Source organism: Miniopterus natalensis, chromosome 2 (genome assembly GCF_054644295.1).
Source record: "Miniopterus natalensis isolate mMinNat1 chromosome 2, mMinNat1.hap1, whole genome shotgun sequence".
Classification (NCBI taxonomy): Eukaryota; Metazoa; Chordata; class Mammalia; order Chiroptera; family Miniopteridae; genus Miniopterus; species Miniopterus natalensis.
Genome location: NC_142082.1, coordinates 184032544 through 184048396, shown reverse-complemented (window position 1 = coordinate 184048396; position 15853 = coordinate 184032544). Strand labels below are relative to the sequence as shown.

Below are 15853 nucleotides of genomic sequence, written 5' to 3'. Positions count from 1 at the left end.
CTTCTCACCTGGTGTCCCAGTTTCAGATAGTAAGACTTTCTAGCTGGTGCTCTCTGGCTGTTGGAGTGGGAGGTGAGTATAGAACTTAGGACTCTGCACGTAGCGGCCATCAGTTAATGTTCGCTCAGCTACCCTGTTATTACACGCCGGCTGGCCCGGGGGAGGTGTTGAGACACCTAACGAGGCCTCCCCAGGGGTGGCTTTTCCTCCAAGCAGGTGAGAGGAAGCTGAGAGCAGAAGCTGCTCTCGGGAGCAGACAGACCAGACGCAGTAAAGACAAGCATTGCATTCTCCGGCCAGAAGTACTTTGGAGAAGAGACGCGGGTGGGGTGGGGTCCTGTCTCCCGCGCGTGCTGCGGGAGGCCGTTTGGCAAGACGGCCTGTGGGCTGGGACCCAGGTGAAGTGGACAGCAGCCAGTGGCTACCTGGGCAGAGGTTACAGGCGGAGGGACAGCACATGCAGACACCTTAAGGCAAAAGGACCTGGCAGCCGCGAGGAGCAGTGGTCGGGTGTGGCTGGACTGCGGGAGCCAGACAGGTGGGCGCGGGAAGGGGAGGGACGGCCGCTCAGCGGCCCTCAGGCGTGAGCAGGGTGGCCCCCCCAGGAGACGACCACCAGGCAGTTTGTTCGTGGATTTCGGTCAGCCCGAATCGATGGTGAAGCCAATGGTCAGAGAGCGCGTGGATAGGCCGCACTGGGTCTGGCCCAGTACCAGACAGTGAAATCAGACCTTCCAGGGTGCAGTCTCCCCCTCCAGGCCACTCCCCATTCTCCATCCACAGTCCCGGCCCCGGCCTCACGTCCCACCGTGCAGATCCCTCCCGTCTCCCCCAGCATGGGAGGTGGCCCCATGCTGGCTCAGTCAGCCCCCAGCCACCCCTTCCAGCCGAGATGCCACCTCCTGCAAGAAGCCCCCAAGATGGCCCTGGCTGGAAGTGCCGTTCTCTCCCGGGAAGGCCCGCAGCTTCTCGTTTGTCTGTTATTTGGGTCCTGTTGCCGTGCCCCAGCTTTGGTCACCATGTACTTACTTAGTGCCTCCTCTCCGCCGCCGGGTGGTATGGTTAGAGGACAGGCTTGAGTCGAAATCAGCTCTGTCGGCGTCTAGCTGGGTGGTGTAGCCTCCCTGAACTTCACTGTTTTACCTAAAAACGGGGAAACGGTCCTACTGCCTTCACGTGAGTCGGTCACGTGGCTCTATACTGGGCACACGTGGAGCCCGATGGACGTTTCTTTGCCGTAAATATCAGTAGCCGAAGGGCAGGTGCTCTGCTCGGCTCCCTGCATCTCCAGGGCCTGTCCAGGTGCCCTTCACGGTGAGTGACAGGAAGCATGTGCTCACTGAGTCCCGGGACGGTCTCTGTAAATCTGTGTTCTGATGTCTCTTAAAAATTCAGGGGGATTGAAATACGCAGCCATAGTTTTCATTCAGCTCCTAGTAAAAACAGTGTGCATGTGGCTATGAGAAATAAAACTTGTAGGGGCTCCGCTACGCCAGGACTGGAGTTTATAAGTATCAGTTAACAAGAAAAGACTTTTGTATGGATTCAAACGGAATAAGTTGTGTATGAGACTTATTGCTTTACATCAGAGTTTTGTTGTTTTTTTTAAAACTGACTAAGACCATTTATAGCCAAAATTGCCTTGAAAACATTCAATAGATGCAAAGTGCCCTTTTTTCCCATAGACATGCCATTTTGCAATACCCACCACTGTGAGTCTTTGAAAACATTTTTATTTTACAAGAAACATTTAAAAACTTTCACATTCCTATTACCATTTTGGTTTTCAGCACTGGGTCTTTTGACTTTTCCTACGTTGCTTTTACACACAGATTTTAAAAAACATCAAAGCTGTTATCAACGCCCTGAAGCTCCTCGATGTGAACAAGACGGGCCGGGTCCAGCCGCTCGAGCTGCGGAGGCTCCTGGAGACCTTCTGTCTGAAGATGAGAGAGGACGAGTACGGGAGGTGAGTGAGCCGCGGGCGCCGGGGCCGCCCCGAGGACTGCAAACCGCTTTCTACGTGGGACCCGTCGGGCGCGTCGGGTCCGCACAGTGCCCTCCCTCCGCCTTCTGCATCTCCACTAGTCTTTTTTTTTTTTTTTAATACATTTTTATTGATTTCAAAGAGACAAAGGGAGAGGGAGAGAGAGAGAGACATCAATGATGAGAGAGTCATCCATCAGCTGCCTCCTGCACGCCCCCTGCTGGGGATCGAGCCCCCAATCGGGCCTGTGCCCTGAAGGGGAATCGAACTGTGACCCCCCGGTTCAACCGCTGAGCCACACTGGCCAGGCTTCACTCACATTCACGCAGCACCCCAGGGATTCCCAGACGGGAGAGCTGCTGGTTCGAGTTCCTAAGCACCCTAGGGCATGAGTCGTCTGGCCCGGGACGCCACGCGTCTGGATTGAAGGAACCCATCCCCATCCCCGTCGCCTCGCTCCTCGGGTTGGCACCACGCCCTCCGCCCCCTGCGTTTGCAGCTCACAGCCGACTTTCACTCAGAGTCCGCGGTTAGGAAAAGAATGACAGTTTCCCGCGTCTGTTTGTGGGTTGATGTGCTCCCTGTTGGCGCTCCATCCTGACACAGGGATGGAGACCTAATTTTCTCTGAGGATTCTTCCTACTGGGGTTGGGGCATTGCTGCAGGGGACAGTGAACGGCTGAACATTTAGCTGCTTCTGGCGTGTGACCACGGCCACGTGCTCCTGACTTGAGGGCGGGGTGCAGAGGCCGGCACGGTGTTTGCTTTGAGCCTCTGGTAAACTCCGGATCATTCAGAGGACACCGGATGCTTGGCCTCAGTGGTTGCTTGAGTTCCGAATTCCCGGGAAGCCACTAGGAGGGTCCACGTTTAACCCGGAGGCGCGCTCCTCTGCCTCCCCCAGCTCTGGAAACAGCCTCCGGGCCACCAGCGGAGGTGCCGAGACTCAGTAGTTCCCCCGAGACTCAGTGTCGCGTTGCACTGCGGCTGAAGTCTGTGAAAACGGCTCGCTGCGGCTCCTTGCGCGGGATTCACAGGCTGTCGTTTAGGAGCAAAGGGAGCCCAGAGGGCATGAGGCCGGCACAGGCCCTGTGGGGCCTGGAAAGCAGGAGACCTTTAAAAAATGGCCATTTCCTAGTCTTTTGAATAATCTCTTTTTCCCCTTTATCACCCACCCCAGAATATAAAAGCCATAATAGATGTTTTAATTTTTACATGTTTCCGGCTGGGAAAGTGTCCAAAATAAGATCCAAACAAAACAAATTAAATAATTTTGTGCGCAATTACGGAGCAGAAGCGGCGCGCTCAGACGCGGTGATCGAGGAGCACAGCCGCTCCATTGGACAATAACCCTGCGTTTGGCACTGCGGTCTCCAGCCTAGTAAATCTGCAAAGAATGTTCCTGTCTGCTTCCCCATCTCACAAGTACTGAATAATAAACAGCTCCGCAAATTTTTGTTTGAGACTTTTTTAAGCCTCAGAAACAATGCCGTTCTCCCGATAAGGCGTGAGAGGCTTGCTAAGGGAAGCGGGGATCAAAGCAGCCCATTTCCTCAATTGCTTTAATGCGTCTCTGTCGCTGCTCAAGAATGTGCCTGCTCCTCGGGAAGCTGCTTCAGCATTAACTTTGTCTTTTTCGTTTTTGAGCAGGAAACACAATGCATTTTTGAATCCTCTCTCTCTCTTTTTTAATGTAACAGCTTTCTATTTAATGTCAGCCCTTGGGGTGATAGGAATGGCCTGAGCAGCAAGGTCAGGCACGCTTGGGGGCAGATCTGTGCTCCGTCTTCCCTAGTTCTCGGGCCTCAGGAGTTTCCCGGGCCCCTCGGAGACTCAGTTAGCTCTTAAAGAAATGGAGACTGAGGAGCCCACCTGGCAGGACTGGCGTGAAGGTTTCACGTAACGCACAAAGCACCCCTGCCACACGCCAGGCACATGGTAGGTGCTTGGTTCACAGGGACGATGCTATAACCGCATTAATTCCATTAGCTCCCTTTACTCCTTGGTAAACGGCTCTCTGTCGGCCGCAGAGCACCATCCAGCCGATGTAAACAGGAGGTGAGAGAGTTGTCACCAGGTTTTATATCAAATCAGACTCTCTCGAGACCCACTGGGCTTTCTTTTTTCATTCCCATCTTGCACCACCCTCCCCTCTACTGCCTTGCAGGCCAGGGTACTGGAACAACCCAGGTTAAGGCATTTATGAGCAGCTTGGAAAACAAACTCCCTACCTCACCCACTCACTAGAGGTCAGTCTGCTGCCCAAGCCGAGGAGTGAAGCCCAAGGCTCTGTCCCAGCTGGTGAACCCCGAGAGGTTGATGGGCCAGCTCGTGTCTTCCCCTTTGCCCCTAAAGTCTGCTTTCCTGTGCGACCGACTTGCCTGAAGTTCTCTGTGGACGCGTGAGTTCAGGTCCCTGGGAACACGGCCTTGGTTGTGGCCTCTTGGGAACGGTTCTGTCTCCCAGGCCTTAATTCCTCTGAAAAAGCCCTTTGAGATACATGTGCTTGAGTGGGACTGAGGTTTTGCTTGTGAAATTGTAACTGTAGGAGATGTCACCACGGATTCTGTCTGTGCGCAGTGACCATGCAGCGAGCATCGTGACCGGGACCGGGCAGGCCTTAGGAAAGGTCAGGATTCTCTTTGAGCAAACAGTTTGAAGGATTACTGGTTTCACAGCAAACGAGAAAGCTGGAGACGAGACTTCGATCGGTGTCCCCACGTTTCCCTGCGGCAGCAGAGCCGCCGGTGCTGTCCAGAGGTTGGCGACTCAAACAGGGAACGTTAGGGCAGCCTTCTTTTCACAGACACAGTGGGTGAGAGAGGGAGCATCCCGGGAGATTCAGTGCCAACATCTGGCAGCTATCGTAGCTCAAGATAATTTTTCTTACTAGAACAATAGACAAGATCCATCAAAGTGGAAAAAGGTACACAGCGAAATGAACACGTGACCTTACTCTTTGTTAAATGTGGAAAACAGAAAAACAGCAAATACTTTAAGTGATAATTACTAAATTTTTAGAAAGCAGCATGAAATCAGATAATTATAGAAACCAACGCATATGGAGGTAATGTAAGCAAACATTTAAAAACCGTCATTTTTTAATAAATGTAATAATGCAGAAATTGTCTAGAAAACCATGTATCAGGTGGCAGATTTGAATGACTGGAAGAAAATTCCAAATGTCCTATTTATCTTAATTAAAAAAAAAAAAAAAAGAGTATCTCAGTATATTTCAGGGAGAAATGTGGGTCGTGCTTAAACATCTCCCCTTTATATATAGAAATTGGAGCATGTGCCAGGGAAAGTGCCCCCACCCCACCCATGCAGTGAACCACTTCGACTCTGTGTCACTTCGGCCTCGGTTTCTCTGGTGAAAGGATACACTTGGTCAACACCATGGGCGTGCTCTCCCCTCCTCCCAGCCCTAGGGTTCTCTGATTATTGAAATTTTAGCCAGAGAAACTGTCACGACCCAGCCCCATTCTCCCCAGTTATTAAACGAAAGTGCCTCTCTGCCCTGAGTTCAGGTGTGGCCCCCGGGCAGCACACAGCCTGGCCGCCCCCTGCTCCTGCCGGAGGAAGACGACCAAGCGGGCCCCAAGGCATCCCTGTCCTGGTGGACCCCATCACCCACCCACAGACGGAGCGACGGGGCTCCTCGGGGGTGTCTGCGTTTTTAAATGAGGGGTAACATTTCTCAGGGGGCACCTGTATCCCAGCCCTAGCTGGAAACACGCACTGAGATGGACGCCAGCCCCCGCGTGGAGGCTGCCTTAGGAACAAACTCGCCTCATTTTCCATCTCCGTGTCATGTTCTCTGACCACTAAAGGGCTTTTCTCTTCTAGGTTTGCAGAACATTACAGCATCGATAAGGATTCCGCGGTGGACTATAATGCCTTTTTGAAGCACCTCAGTATAAATAATAACTTAAACCTCAGGTATTATATGGGAAATCAAGGTATGTATTTTTTAAGTACGTGGCTAACGCTTTCAGGAGCCTGAGCACGGTTGCTCCTCTCCTGTGCACCTGTCCCGAGGAAAGGGTGTCGATATGGAAAGTGCGTTATCTGCAGAGGAGTCCTGCAGTCATGAGTCGTGAGAGTAACATGAATGTCTGACGAGAGGAAAGGGGTGAGTGAGCCACAGCACGTCCACCCGCACGTGCAGTGGCAGCCACGAGCCGTGGTTTCCACAGAGGTCACAGTAACGTGGATAACGTACGTGGAATATCAGCAAATGATTGGAAAGAAATTCCAAAGTGCAGATTGTCTTTAAGGGACGTGTCCCTGGGCGCCGTTTGGCTCTTCCTGCTGCTTCCATATTCTCAGAAGGTTTTGATAATGAACAGGCATTCCTTTAATGACGGGGAAATCTTACTGCAAAAGGGCAGATGTGGAGTAGTTGACACAGTTATATGGGACACGTCCAGCCAGGCTTCTGCAGGCTTATCACCTTGAGAAGGAAAGGTTTTCCTTTATCCCAGCCATGTCGATGTCCACCTGCTGATGGCTCTCGGAGGGCAGGGCCACTCCCCGGGGGACGCATGTCTGAGGGATGCCATCGGAGACTCCCCCTTGCGGTCCTTTAGTCATCTGAGGCCAGTGGCGTCCTGCCTCAGAGTTTACCACCTGTGACTGGCTCACTCAAGCTGGGCTGTTGCTGTCTGGTTTCGACTCTGTTCAGCCCAGCAAATGTTCCTGAGCGCCTCCTGATCCTCAGCTCTGCCTCCCAGCGAGCTTAAAAAGGACAGATCTCAGATTTTAGCTCGGTCTCACTAACCAGGAGAGCTTACAGCAGACTCCAGGGCTCTGCTTCTTAAAGCTTCCCAAGGTTGGGGAAGTAGAAACAAGGTCACCTTCCAAGGACTTTTGCCCTTTTTGTCAGTTCACGTGCAAGTTCTGTACTGCTAGGCCCTTCACTGAGTACAAACCCAAGTAATAGACTCTACCTTTAAGAAGCGTGTGTGTGTGTATTAACATAGGGCAGGTATATTGTGTGTGTGTATAACATTAAATAGAGCAGGTGAGATAAAACGTCACATAGCAGCAATAAAAATAAATTTTTAAAAAAGCAACTACTTATTGTGCTCTGTGTAGATACTTTATAAACCTTAATCTTATATTTCTCTCAATAGCTTTGTGAGATGGGTTTTATGATCCCATTTCAGATGAGAAAACTTGAACCTGGGATGCTAGTTTGTGGTGAAGCCGAGATATGAACTGTTTGGCTCCAAAACAAACTATTTGCCTGACGGCAAGAGAAGAGCCCATGTCACCGATGTTCATGGGAGGAGGAGGGAGGGCCGAGCTGGGAGGCACCCTGCAGGACCAGGGTCGCAGGGCACACATGAGGAGCACTGGGGGAACGAGCGTCCCAGCCCAAGGCCCTGGGAAGGGGGCAGGGCAAGCCTGTCTGAAGCACAGGCTGTGCGGAGCTCAAGTGGGATGTAGGTGGCATCCAGCCTGGCTGGGGCGGGGGGGGGGGTCATCACCAAGAAGTTCATATTCCAGTTTGATAGCTTAATAGTTGGCCCCACCTAATGAACACTTGTTCTGTGCCAGGCACTAGGCTTGTGAGCCTAGTTCCCTGCAGCCGTGTGAGGCGGGCACAGATGCAGAGCAGTGAAAAGACAAAGTCAACGATCAGACCAGTCCTCCCACCATGAGCACATAGCCTCTGCCAGTGTTAACCCTGGCACCGGCCCGTGCAGACCTGTGCAGAGCAGGGACGGATAGAAGGAAATGCGTCTGTAAAAGTGGGCTTATATTTATGCTGTTTTATGTAAGTTTTTATTCTTATTTGAGCGTGTCAGAAGACTGGAAGTGGAAGTGGAACTAAGGAAAAGGTTGGGTGTCTCTTTCTGGCCGCATGTCATATCCACAGGTCACGCTTTCCCCCTTCAGGTCACAGACCTGGATCCATTGTTTTCTGGTACTGAGTCTGCCTGACTTGCTCCCTGGTTGTAACTGGCTACCTAAAGAATTACATATCCACGAATTTCACTAGTGTGGCAGGATATGTCTTGGTGTTGAGCTTTTTGTATCAGTTTTACAGTTTTACACAACATAGTCTCAATCTGCAGATTTAGTTATTTCTTTATGTCGAGGTGGTTTTTTTACAGTAATATTACGTATCTGAATATCTTGATTCATTTTTCAGGTTTTAACTTCAGTGGCGGGAATTATCCTTGCGCTGGGCTGTCTCTGTCGCCTGCATCGATTACGTTTTCTCAGTGCCCTTATTTCCCCTTTGTCCTCGGGATTCACAGTGACCACCATAGCTCTTTCATCGACACCTGTAATTTGATTCTTTCCAAGGTGTATTCTGTTCCTTGCTGTGTCCACTTTATTACCTCTATAATGGTGTTTCCTTTGGTCTACCACTGTATTTTCCATCTCATTTTGTTGTTTTATTATCTCCTTTTACTGAATTGATGTTCTTATGAAGATGTTTCCTAAAGTAATTTTGTACCTTGAGTTAGGTTGTCCCCCAAAATAAGATCTTTGCCTTTTTGCATCACTCCCCTCTCCTTCCTTCTCTGTCCACCTACCTCTTCCCCTGATATGTTTCCTGTAGAGTTTGCAGAATTTCAAGAAATTTGGATAAATTGAGCATTGTTATTCCGTTACACACCTTTTGTTAATCAGAGTCTGCCTTTAAATAACATTATAATAATTCACATCAAGTGTAAGGACTTTGCAACAGTGTTTTCCCAATTTTTCTCTCCTGTTCTTTGTTTTATTTCTGTCATACATCATATTTTTACATACACTATGCACACAACACATTACTGCAACTTCTGTTTTCTGCTAAGATTTCTTATGTGCTCATTCATTATGAGTATATATGTTTTTTACATTCTCAAACACTGGTTTTAAATTTTTAAGTGCTTTAAAAATTTTTTATCTGATAATTCCAACATTTAGGTCAGGAGTAGGGAACCTTTTTTCCACCAAGCGCCATTTGGATATTTATAACATCATTTGCAGGCCATGCAAAATTATCAACTTAAAAATTAGTCTGCTATATTTGGTCAAACATTTAATTAACTCCCCTCTAATGTGATGGCTGGAACTGCTTCTCTTTGGTGAGGTCTTGGCAGGGCCAGACCAGATGATTTCTGGCCTCCAGGCCAGAAATTCCCCACCCCTGATTTAGGTCATCTCAAGTTTGGTCTTTATTGATTACTTTTTTTCTTGAATATGGATTACTGCTTCCTGGGGCTCCCCCCCACACACAAGTCTGGTAATTTTGGAATTTATCCTGGATATAGTAAATTTTGCATTCTAGAGACTAGGGATTCTGTTATGTTCCTCTGAAGAATTTTTGTTTTTAGCAGCCAATTTACTTGGCTATATTCAAATCTAACCTTTTCCTTCCCTGAGGGGTTCATTAACATCTGAACTCTTTGTCCTGCTCTGTTGGCCTTAGCTGGGCTTTCCTCATCTGCTCTGCACAGCTGTAGCTCAGGGGTCAGCAGAGGTTTTGCAGAGTACATTCACAGACTGGAGAGCCTCCCCCTTGCCTCTTTTGGGGCTTTCCCCCCTTTCCAGAGGCTGGGGTAGTCCTAAACGCTGTTTTCTGATTCAAAAGTGATGAGAGGAGCTGCTGGATGCAGTGTAACTGGGTTCTGTCCCCAGCCTGTTGTAGCAGCCGTAGCTGCCAAGGGCCTGGAAGATGAGCTCCCAAGGGCAGGCCCTGTGCCTGAGCCAGCCTTGCACCTCCAGGGTGTGGCATGTGCTTTATGGAACAATAGGTGTTTCCTTCGATGTGCTGTGTGTCCCTGTGACTCCCATTAGTGCACCAGTGTCACTGCAGTGCAGGGAGCACAGGATGCAGTGTCAGTGAGTGTGCAGGCCACATCAGAGCCTGGTTCCGGGCCCGGCTTCCCCATCTCTCCATGAGGCTGTGCAGCGTCCAATCTGAGAGCCTGTGTTTCACATGCTCTGCCTGCTGGGGCCCCAGCGTTCCAGACCCTTCTGAAGGACTGGCTCTGTGTTTTACTATGTAGCCAGAGGGTCCACTGGGGGAGGTTTGTTCCTTTTCCTTTCTTCCTCCTTTTTTGAGGTAGGGAATGGAATTCCAGGCGACTGACAGTTTGTTAACTGCAGCTGAATAGTTACAAGTGTGCTTAATTTGAGCAAAGCTTATTTGCAGACATTTTAGGAAATAAATCTGGGAAACCATTTGTGATTCTTTGCAGTCGGCTTTGAGAAAGAAAATGGCTATATTTTAGATTTATTTTATTATCTTTTATTATAAAAGTAATACATGTTTGCTGCAAAAAAAAAATCTAGGAAACACATAAACACAAAATAACAGTTCCTGTAATCCTCCACTGAATCCTACCCCTGCGTTCTTTTTGGTGTATTATCCTCCCAGATTTTGTTTCTGATGCTTGGATGGATGGACGGATGGACGGATGGATGGATGGATGAGTGGATGAGTGGATGGATGAGTGGATGGATGGGTGGTGGATGTGTGGGTGGGTGGATGGATGGATGGATGAGTGGATGGATGAGTGGATGGATGGATGGATGGATGGATGGATGGATGGATGGATGGATGGATAGGTGGTGGATGGATGGATGGATGGATGGATGGATGAGTGGATGGATGGATGGATGGATGGATGGATGGATGGATGGATGGATGGGTGGATGGATGGGTGGATGGATGGGGTGGATGGATGAGATGGATGGATAGATGGATGGATGAGTGGATGGACGGATGGATGGATGGATGGATGGGTGATGGATGGATGGATGGATGAGTTGATGGATGGATGGATGGATGAGTGGATGGATGGATGGATGGATGGATGGATGGATGGATGGGTGGTGGATGGATGGATGAGTGGATGGATGGATGGATGGATGGGTGGATGGATGGATGGATGGATGGGTGGATGGATGGGGTGGATGGATGAGATGGATGGATGGGTGGATGGATGAGTGGATGGATGGATGGGTGGTGGATGGATGGATGGATGGATGGATGGATGGATGGATGAGTTGATGGATGGATGGATGGATGAGTGGATGGATGGATGGATGGATGAGTGGATGGATGGATGGATGGATGGATGGATGGATGGATGGATGGATGGATGGATGGATAGATGGGTGGATGGGTGGCTGGATGGATGAGTGGATGGATGGATGGATGGATGGGTGGTGGATGGGTGGGTGGATGGATGGATGTGTGGATAGGTGGGTGGATAGTGGATAAATGTATGAATGGATGAGTGGATGGATGCGTGGATGGGTGGATGGATGGATGAGTGGGTGGATGCATGGATGGATGCATGCATAGGCAAATATACAAAATAAGTGTTAAAATGGAAATTAAATTATGCTAGCCGTCCTTTCAATCATGAAACGATATATATCAAAGAAGGTTTCCCACACCCATTAATTTATTCAGGCACCTTTGTTTTGCATATCTGTGTAGTATTTCATGGCTGGTTGAACCATGATTTTAAAATCCAGTCCTCTATTAATGTGCATTTACATTGTGTCAGTTTTTCCCGTTACGAGCGGTGCAGGATGTGTCCCCCGCGCGCTGACAGCCCCCTGGCGCCCTCTTGCAGCGCTCTGGCAGGGGGCGTGGGAGTGCCCATTGCCAGGTGTTCTGCACGCAGGCTGCAGCTGGAACTAGCTGGCTTCCTTCTGTGACGTCCCCTTTAGTCCTGGCCCATGTGACAAGTGGGAAAACGTGTTAACTTGTTTTAATTATACTTTTGAAATTACGAATGAGTTTGAGCAGTTTTTCATACATTTGCTGGGTTTCTTTTAGTCTTTTTTATGGGAATCACCCATTTATAACCTTAGTCTGTTGCTCTACTGAGTGTGTTTATCCTGTTGATTTATAAGAGCTACTCGTATATTATGGAAATTAACCTGTATGTCTCATGTATATTAACAATGGTTTTCCCCACTCATTTTTCTTCCATTGTGTGTGTGTGTCTGTGTGTGTGTTTTACCAAACAGAAATAAACAGATTGTCAGAACCAGTCATTCATTATTCAGGTGATTTCTGGCTGGACAGTGTTCCTTAGAAGGGACTTCCCACACAGATGTGTGTGCTGTGTAATATTCGTCCACCTTTTCTTCTACTGTCACAGTTTTGGGATTCTGCTCAGTGCACATTTTGCACTGTCTAAGGTTTATCCTAGAATAAGATAGAAAGGAGGTTAATTTTTTTAAAATGTTCCCCCGGTGACTTCAACATCACTTGTTATAGTTCATCGTGGTTCTGGTGTATGCGAGTCTCAACCTCCACCAGTCAGGTTATGATGAAAAGGAAACATTTACTATTTAAGCGCACCTTTGACAATATTAGTAAACCAAAGCTCTTTTGTTTTAATAGAGGTCTCATGGGAGAAACAAGAAGTCAGAAATGCTGCGAGGGACTACCTCCCCACTTCCAGTTCATCTGAAAATGCCTGGGGCGACTACTCCTTGGATGAAATCGGGAGGACCTTCTGCCAGGAGGTGAGGGGGCTCTCCTGGTGCCAGGGGTGTCCACGTGCGGACGGAGAAGGGGCAGCTGTGGGACGCCGTTAGGTCAGACACTAATTCCCACATTAGCTCTGCTCCTGCCTCCACCCGCTTTCATACCTAGTTGGTAGCTGGTTGGTTTGTCAGCTTACCCCAGGGAGCAGGAAAAACTGAAATCAGACAAAGCGGAAAGGGTCGGAAATATCGGAGAATGTTGTTGTGACTCAATAATAAACAGCAGGAAAACCTTTGGCAATAAAACCAATCTTCATGGTATTTTTATGAGCCACATAAAAAAATCAGCGGTCAACCTACTTTACTGCACCTTAGAATTCCCGTGCATGAGGCCCATTCACCCCGAGCGTTTGTAATTCCCATTTAAAGAAGAAGCCCGAAGAAATAGCCAGGGAGTGTCCAGCGTGCACTGTCTGTACAGCCCTCCTGTTGATAATGCTCCTTACTGTAAAAGCTACTGCATTTTTAATGAAACTGCCGGGTTTTTGTCTGATGGGCCTGACTTAGTTGGGAGGAGCGGAGGGAGGGCTCCCGGCAGGGGGGGCCCAGAGTTTATTGAGTGAGATGCACGAAGCTGGCAGGTCCCCTGCGCGTCCTCAGCTCTGAAACCTGAGGAGAGCTGCTCTGTGAGCCCTGTTTTCCTGGGGGCCCTGTCTACCTGCCAGCTGAGCAGCTGTGACTGGGGACACTGTTTCGTAGGCACTCATCAATTAAACATTTGAAGTTCAGAACCTGCCTTCATAACCTTTTTGATCAGTTTTCGGAGAGGAAAACATGAAGAGGCTTCGGCAAAAATAACGCTGCCGAGTAGCCCTGTGAAGTTGGTTTCTGTGAGTGCAACACTCTGATTTCAACCCGTTGCAGCTTTCCAAGTGCCACGAAAAGGTGGAGAAAGCCCTGAGTGCCGGGGACCCCTCCAAATGTGGGTACATCTCCTTGACTTACCTCAAGATCGTCCTCGACGCCTTTGTGTACCGGTTGCCGAGGAGGGTTTTTATCCGGTTAATGAAAAGGTAGGCGTCCCGCTGTTCCCTCGGCGCTTTCTTTGCTCCCAGATGTCAGCCACGAGGCTAAGGAGCAGCTTCATTTATTTTTTATTATTGTTTTGGGCTTTTTGCTGTTGAAAGCTTCAAACGCTTGCAGAAATGAAGAGAGTAAGAGGAGGGGCCCCCGAAGGTGTCCACGCCCAGCCCCAACCCGCAGCCCATGACCCAGAGTCTCCTCTCGGTCCCTGAGCATCACTCCTTAACCCCAGGGGTTTCTGAAACAAATACCAAACGTCAGAGTTCATTGACAAGATCTCACTACCTGTCTCTAAAAGATAAGAACTCTTTTTAGCCCCGGCTGGTGTTGCTCAGTGGTTGGAGCATCAGCCCACGCACCGGGGTCAGGGGGCGCCTTCCAGAGCGGCTTCCTGCTGTCACTGGTCGGGATGCTTCTGCAGTGAAAGCCGCTGTCTGGTGGCTTGGTGACAGTGAGACGCCATTAGCCTAAGAAAGGCAGGTAGCCTTGGCTCTTTCCCTTCGCTTACTGCTTTTCAGAAAGGTGCCTGGGCTTCCTAGCGTCCTTCAGAAGTTTGCCACGAGCAGCCTTTCCTAAAAGATTTTACGAATTCATCTCAATCCATTACAGTTGTTATTCTCGTTGATACTCAGTCGGCTCCGTCTCGGCCACCGGCAGCCTTTGGGCGCTGTCCCCGAGTCCGCCGGTGTCACCCTCAGAGTCTGGGCGGCTCTCTTGCTTTCCGGTTGACAGTGCTCCCGGGGCCCGTTTCCCACCCCAGCCCTCCCCAGCGCCGTGTTCAGTCACCGCCACGCCCGCGTGGCTCCTGCGGGGAGGCAGACCGTGGCCCACGAGTGAGTACCTCCGGGCGCGGCAGGTGGCTTCGTTGTCCGGCCTGGACGTGGTGGCGTTTTCCAGGGTTGCCCTCTTGGAAAACTGAAAGTTACGTAGGCCTTTCTTTTTATTTCACTTTCGGAATCAAACAAACAATGATAATTGAATAGCAGTAAGAAAAGTCAAAACCAAAACGGCACCACCCACCTTTCGTAACAAATTTACCGCTTCTGTTTCCCACGTCCCTCCCGCTTTGCGTCCACGTACACACGTAATTTTCACGTGTGTGACCCCGGCGAGCCCGCGTCCTACATCGTGCTGCGTAGACGGGGTCATGTTACAGTCGTTCCTCACCGCCCCCCGCAGCCTTCAGGTTGTAAGCTCTGGGACACACTGAGCGCTTCTCTCCGCTGGACCTCGTGGCGGTGCGGGGATGCGGGGTAAGTAGCCCAGCCCCGCGCTGCCGGCTCGCAGGGCGGGCGGCCCTGAGGACGGAGGGGGCGTGGAGCGAGCGTGTCAGGAGGCTGCGGGCAGCCAGCGCCGCGCCGTCGGGATGGCCTGTTCTAGCCACGCGCCCAGAAGTCCCAGCGGAACAGGACACGGGACCGTGGCCAGCCTAGTGCCCGGGGCCTAAGGTGTAAGCTACGTATGTCCCCTGGGGGCCGTATCTGGACGTACAGATTTGCCCCGTCCCCCGGTCAGCTGGTCCCTTCACAGTTCTGTAGGCATCTGCGTCGCTCTGGCTTTCATTGTCTTCCTTACCTGGTACATCTGCGCGTATACTTTTCAACCCTCACTGGAGGAGATGCTCGGAGAGGAAGCGGAGGGAGAGCGATGGGTCGCCTTCCGTATGCGCCTGACTGGGGATCGATCCCGGGGACCCAGCTGGGCGCCCGTCAGTGCGCGGGGTGACGCCCAGCCCGCCCCGCCGCCCCTGGCGGTGAAACACCCGCGACAGTTTTCTTCGGATTAGCATTTGCCGGGTCCCTGTTTCCCCAGCTCCTGACTTGCGCTCTCTGGTCGTCCTGTTCTAGGCCTGCTTCCTGTAAAACAGCACCTCTCCGCTTCTCCACAATTCCAGAACGGACGTCTGTGCCTTTTTTACGGAGAAGCTGAGCTTGTTTCCGTTTATTGTGAGGGCCCTTAGGGACTCTTCCTACCGCTTACTTTTCCCTCTGCCTCGCTTACTCAGCTGGCCCTTACCTCCTTCTCAGCCGCGTTTGGTTCTGAGTTTCCCTACCCCTCTTTCTCCTCTCCGCGGCCTGAAGACGTAAACGCTTTATTTCTGTTCCTGTAGAGGTTACCCTTAAATTTAAACACCTGTTCTAAACTTATGAGGCCCAAGTTAACCCGTATTGCTGCTGTCGTGAGTAAAACGAGCACCTTTCACTTACTGGGTACCGCCGCCTAGGGCTTTGGCCCCGCCTTGTTTTGACAGCACCTGTTAGCTGTTATTATTATTATCATCATTATTTAATGCGGCCTGTGCTTGCCTAGACTTCCTCATGT

General features: G+C 50.3%; 1 protein-coding gene across 1 annotated transcript in view; it reads left to right on the top strand.

Annotated features, from left to right (window-relative positions):
• EFCAB6 (EF-hand calcium binding domain 6) overlaps positions 1-15853 on the top strand; it is a 141419-nt gene that overhangs the window by 43656 nt on the left and 81910 nt on the right. The window contains 4 exon segments of the mRNA XM_087814963.1: positions 1833-1969; positions 5837-5949; positions 12363-12487; positions 13373-13521. Coding sequence (XP_087671089.1) covers positions 1833-1969; positions 5837-5949; positions 12363-12487; positions 13373-13521 — 524 coding nt within the window.